The sequence below is a fragment of the Fukomys damarensis genome, unplaced genomic scaffold (genome assembly GCF_012274545.1).
Source record: "Fukomys damarensis isolate Sample0158 unplaced genomic scaffold, DMR_v1.0_HiC HiC_scaffold_33, whole genome shotgun sequence".
Taxonomy (NCBI): domain Eukaryota; kingdom Metazoa; phylum Chordata; class Mammalia; order Rodentia; family Bathyergidae; genus Fukomys; species Fukomys damarensis.
The window spans coordinates 50,898,428-50,904,785 of record NW_022900945.1 but is presented as its reverse complement, the minus strand read 5'-3'; the positions used below and the strand labels follow the sequence as shown (position 1 = coordinate 50,904,785).

General features: G+C 38.2%; 1 protein-coding gene across 1 annotated transcript in view; it reads left to right on the top strand.

Moving 5' to 3' along the window:
* The window catches only part of Rnf115 (ring finger protein 115), an 86,884-nt gene extending 83,863 nt beyond the window's left edge, over positions 1–3,021 (top strand). The window contains exons 8-9 of the mRNA XM_010629494.1: positions 831–946; positions 1,667–3,021. Coding sequence (XP_010627796.1) covers positions 831–946; positions 1,667–1,798 — 248 coding nt within the window. The 3' untranslated portion in view covers positions 1,799–3,021. The remainder of the gene's footprint in view (positions 1–830; positions 947–1,666) is intronic.
* The last annotated feature ends 3,337 nt before the right edge of the window (positions 3,022–6,358 follow it).

Here is a 6,358-nt window from a genome sequence, read left to right as displayed (position 1 = left end):
TTTTTTTTTTTTTTTTTTTTGTTTTTTTGGTACCAGCTGTTAAACTTGGGACCTTGTGCTTAGGAGACAGGCAGCAGAGCTAAGTCCTTGGACCATTTTTTTGTTTTTTGCTTATTTATTGGTACATTTTAGGTATGCAGTATGATGACATTCATCATTGGAAATTTGTACCTTTGCATGGTATGTCTTGGTTCTTATTTTTTTGCCCTATTCCCCTGCCCTCCCTCAAACCCCTCCACCCTCCCTATTTACAAAGACTTTTGTTTCCATTTTTTCCTTTTTTCATATTTATTTCTTTCCCTTCTTTCCTTAGAGTTTTTAGTTAACTTCTACAGAAGACTTTAGGACAGCCATGCTTAAAGAGGATGCATGATCTGTAAAAGAGCAGGGAAAAGGTGGCTTGAGATACTGCTGCAAGCAGCTAGGATTGCTGAGATGAGTCCCTTGGTTGTGGTATACAGGGTGCCACTGTTTTCTATGCAGAAACTGACTGCCAGAAGTCTGCCATACAGTTGGGAAGGTGTTTTTCTTACTTTACTGAACAGATGATCTAAACCTCAGTGTTTTCCTTTTAACTTTTTATGTTAGAAAGTAGGCTATTAAATGGTTCTTATCTAGACCTTATTGGAGTAGGCCTCATTCATCATTCTTGTTTTTAATGTCCCTGTTGCTACCTGTCCTCCTGTTTTGAAATAAAATTCATGCCTCTTTATCTGCCTCCCACATGGGTGCAACTTTTTTCTTCATCTTTATATATTCCTTATAGATATCAGTTAGTTTTATTTTTCTTCACTTTGCTTGTTTACCTTAAGAGGCATTTTCTCCAACAGATACGGGTTTAGAATGTCCAGTATGTAAAGAAGATTATACAGTTGAAGAGGAAGTCCGGCAGTTACCCTGCAATCACTTCTTTCACAGCAGTTGTATTGTGCCATGGTTAGAACTGGTGAGTATAAGCCAGCTGTTGTCTGTGATGAGGCAACTGTACAATTCACATCTTTGGGGGAGATGATTCAGAGTAGAAATGTAGCTATCAGTTTGTAGATCGCAAAATAGATCAGGTTTTGGTCTCAAGTCCCTGGCAAATTTCTGCTACCACCATCAATGTTTCATCAGATTACTATCTCTTTGGAATTTTTCTGACCAGAGATTGGCAACTATAGCCCGCAGGCTGCAGTGGCCTACATCTGTTTCGTAAATCAAATTTTATTGGGACATACCTATGCTCATTTGTTTATAAAATGTGTGTGGCTACTTTTGTGTTACATGGGCAGAGTTGAGTAGTTGGAACAGAATTGGTGTGTTCTATAAAACCAAAAGCATTTACTTCCTGTCCTTTTAAAGAAAAAAATTTGCTGACTCCTTTTGACCACATGGAGAGGTGGTGGTCAGTTAGCCGCCTGTCACATCTCAGATTGTTGTTTCTAGTTAGTTGTATTTGCTAGTATGTGTTAGTTGTTAATTTGTTTGCCTAGAATTCTTTCTGTCTCTTCATCTTAAGTTCTGTTTGGGAGCCCAGTATGTGCTGTGTAGGGATGTGTGAGCTTTTAGTCAAATTGTCCAGACAGACTTTTGGGTGTGCTAACTTCAAGAGTGTCTTATGTGTTCAGTATCCCTAGCTTCTCAGGTCAGAGCGTTCACATGGATTAATCTCTTTCTGTTTCAGCACGATACATGTCCTGTATGTAGGAAGAGCTTAAATGGTGAGGACTCTACTCGGCAAACCCAGAGCTCTGGGGCTTCTGCAAGCAACAGATTTAGCAGTGACAGCCAGCTACATGACCGATGGACTTTCTGAAACTAAAGACCACACCTGAAATAGTCTTCTTACCATAGATGTAAATTGTATCAAAACAAAAAAATAGTAGATAGATTTAGGAATCACATTAAGAAACCCCAACCCATAATGTTAATGCAAGGAGTGTTTTTCTTCTCTAAGTTTAAAATTAGTATCTATAAAGGGAATTGTATCTACAGCCAGATTCCTCTTATTCCTGAATTCAGAGTGATAATTTTATAAGTGTGAAACTTAAGTACAGTGTGTGGATTTTCCCCTGTCTGAATAGAATGAATTCCTTGAAGTCTCGCTAGGGTTCTGCTGTATGTCATGTTGCTCTGTTATGGATATTTCCACCTCCTTCTCCAGCCTCTGTCCCACCATTAGTGTATTTAAATTGCAGTAAATGCAGAGGAACCACAGTCCTAAAATCCTGATGATATAAGGTCCTTTTGTCTTAGTTGTGCAAAAGCATCTACTTTTGTCCATATAAGCAATGAAGTAAGGTCTGATTAATTCAGGATTTTGAGATTGATGATTTTATTTTGTCTCAGTCTCATAAAGCAAATGAAAAAAAAAAATCACACTAGCAAGGAACAGGTGGCCTATCATCATACACCTTGGTGTGCCCTTTCTGCAGAGACGAACGAGGCATGTCTTGAGAGTCTTATATTGGGAGAAATCTAATACTGGTTCCTTTTTGGTAATGAATGTCTTGTTAAGACACAGAAAGGTTGGTTATGATGGTGCCACCTGTAATCCTAGCACCTGGGAGGTGCAGGCAGGAGCGCCATGAGTTAGAGGCCAGTCTGGGCTACATTGTGAAACTGTCTTGGGGGAAAAAACAAAGACACACAGATATTTGAAATCTCTAGTTTTGAGATTTTTGAAAACGATACCCAACTCGTTCACTATCTCTTGCTCTAGCAACCTTAAAATAGTTTCTTTTATAAAAGTAGGATTACGTCATTACTATTTCCACAGCCAATTCACTGGTTTTAGTAATTCATTATTCATTAGGAATTGAAATTTTACATTGTTTCAGTTTTTAAAGCCCATTTTTCATCTCTGAAACTTTCTGATCTGCTTTGCTCTGCGTATACTAGGAGTCAGACCAATTAATATGATCATGCCAAGAACAACTAGGCCTGGAAGAGGTAGGCCTTACTTTTTCAGCCTAACACTGTCCCATACATATGTTCTTTTGAATGTTTAAAGTTGAATAAATGAAGAATGTTAAAAAATGTTGTTTGAACTTCAAAGTCTCAAAAAGATACAATAGGGTCATATAATAGCTGCTGGTATGCTAAAAAGCATGTTAAAGAGGTGTAGAAAGTGGCAAAATTTGTAGGGTCATACCAGCCATTCATAGTTTAGAGAAGATCACCACTCATAGGTAAGTCTTTCTTGACTAAGAGTCTTTCCTTGGTTTTTGTTGAGTGTCACAGACTAATTTGGGGGTGAGGAAAAGCATTAAGATATCTTTGTTTGGGCTGGGAATTTAGCTCAGTGGTTCTGTGCCTGCTTCGCAAGCTCAAGGTCCCAGGTTCAATCCCTGGTATACCAAAAAAAAAAAAAAAAAGATATCTTTGTCCTTACTTTGATAAATGATGAAATAATTGGGGGGCCAGGGATTTAGCTCAGTGGGTCCATCACCTGCCTCAAGCACAAGTACCCAAGTTCAATCCCTGGTGCCCCCCCCCAAAAAAAGAATTGGGGAGGGAAGAGAACAAGTTAGAGTAGTCTGCCAAAGTAATAGCTTGCCTCTAAAAGTTGTGAACCAGAAGCTTTGATTTGGATTGGGAATCCGAATTCCCCAGGGGGAAGAAAAGATGTTATATACTGTACCTCTCATATTGCACCTCTGCTTCTCTGGGGGTGATCTGTTTGTTGTAGTTAGCTCATGCAAGGTGGCCTGAAAATACACATTGGTTTTGGATTGGGGATGATGAGGGATGGGGGATGTGAAAGTTACATATTTGAGCACTTTAGACGGGAGAGAGCTGTGTGGAATTGAAGGACATTTCAGTTTTCAAGCAGAGCACATTGCAGTTATCATCTGTGTCAGAAATTTTGACACCTTCAAAATAAAATTATAATGAAAAGAGAAAACTTTTGACACATTGGAAATTTTATCTGCCTGTTAGTATTTCTGGAGATGCCAGGACAGGCAGTTTTAGAAAGGATCTGAGGTATTTTACAAAGGATGGAAAACAGTGCTAGACAGGGATCTTCCTTCTTAATATACAGTATAGCAAGGAGCATCAGACTAAATTTTTTGAACTTTTTTTTCACTTTTTTTGCTGTGATAGAAGTTATGTGGCTTATCTTGCTTTTTCCCAGACTTGTCCCACCACGGAGCTGAATCCCTGGCCCCAGGTTAATTTATGTTAAGGAGTTAGAGTTCTTTAGAGAAACAGGATATAATATAGAAAGAGATTTATTGTACAGTTTTGGCTGTTGCAGTTATGAGATGAGAAGTCCTTAAGATCTGCACTGGGCCAGCAAAAGATCCAGGAGAGTAATTAGTGTCGTTCCAGTCCAAGTCTTAAGGCCTGAGTACTGAGACAGTCAATGGCTTAGGTTCCACTTTGAAAGCAAGCAGGCTTGAGACCCAAGGAGAGCTGGTATTTCAATTCTGATCCAAAAAATAGGAAACACTGATGCCCTGGCTTAAGCACTTGGGCAGGAAGAGTTCCCTCTTACTTGAAATAAGTCATCTTTTTTTTTTTTTTCTTCATCTTTTATTCTATTCAGGACTATTTGGACTGATTGGATGAGGACTCACCCCCCATATGCTATGGATAGCAATCTGCTGTGTTCCATATATGTACTCTGGTGTTAATGTCACCCAAGAACACCCCACAGACACAGCCAGAGTAATTAATATTTGACCAAATACCAGGCATCCTGAAGCCTAGTCAAGGTGATATGTAAAATTAACCACCAGGAGGAGGAAAAATAGAAATAATGCACAGAGTAATGCTCATCTACTTGAGTTTTGCTGAGTGAGCAGTCTTCCTTGGCTTAGAGGCCTTAGTGGTATGATATGTAATGGGTCCATAATTTCTCTTTTTCCCCCTAATCTAAATCAATCTGGAAGTCTGAAATGCCTTCCATTCTAGGGGTGATTTTAAATTCATTAGTCTAACACCAGAAATGCGGCTGGGGTTATGAGTTTATTTCTCAGTTGTGTGCAGTGGTACACGCCTGTAATTCTAGTACTTTAGGAAGCTGAGACAGAAGGATTTCAAATTCCAGTCACATTTGGGAAAATAGTATTATTTTTTTAATAAAAATAAATTTTTATTTATCTCAAAATGAAAGGGATTGGGTATATGGCTCAGTGCAGAGGCTATGGATTCAGTCCCTAGTACAGAGGTAGGATTGGAGTAGGGTTAGGGGATTTATTATTTCATGGAATATTTTACCCTTACATATTTTAGCTTATGACAGAAGGCTAGATAACCTGGGATTTTCAGGTATCTATTTTTTCTACAGCTGTAAGACATATTCTTAGGACTTTGGATATTTTATAGGGGTCAAGGGAGAGGTGCCTACACAAGCTCTTTCAGTCTACTTTCTCTGATTGTCAAAGAGAAGAAAACTATTGTAATTTTAGATCAAGTCCTTAGTGAGAACTTGAGACCTTTACATTTACATTAAATAGCCTACCCTTTGAATTCCGTGCAGAGCTTAATAGATGGTTTTCTTATTCTGCTTGTCTTTTATCCAATATAACTTCTCTTATCCTACATATATATGGATTAAGTAGATATTCCTTTCTGTATGTTGCAACTTGAGGGAAGAAAATTGATTCAAACATAATTAGGAAAGATTTCCTAGAGATTGGTAGTCTTGGAAAGTTGAGAGATCACATAGGTCAGTGCCTTGTTGATATTGTTGACCAGTGATTGTTGCTTCTCAGATAGTTTCTAGATAGGTTAACCCCTTTTCATATGTGTTATTTTGCTGGATAAAAAAAGACTGTTTGGAAAGAGCAGAGATGAACATTTAGCTGCTAACTCCAACATCTTTAAAGTTTCAGAACTAATGGATTGGAAGAAGAAATGATTATGACATTAGAAATATAATATTAACACCGGTGGCACACACCTATAATCTCAGTATGCAGGAGACTGAGGCAGGAAGAGTGCCACAAGTTTGAGGCCAGCATGAACTACATAGCAAAACTTTGTCTCAAAAAAGGGAAGAAATTAATATTTTCTCAGAATTCCTATTGCCAGTTCTCTGGAATTGAAATATATGGAGACTCCAGAATGATGATATACTATCCCTGCTGCTATATAGCTTCTTGACTCTTTTCTTATAATGTTTGTAATAAAAGTCATTACCTTAGGCTGAGAATGTAGAATTGGATATTAAATTGATCCCTTAGCTCATTATTTATCAATATTTGCTGCAGAACAGTTGGGCACGTGCTTCATAAATGTTTTCTTTGAGCAGTAGTATGGTCCAAAATTGGTTCTCAAGTTAGAAGGAAGTTTTGGGGGAAAACTTGTTCTATGGCCCTAGCAAGTCTCATTTCGATTAAATGGCTATTAGAGGGAAAATTTCTTG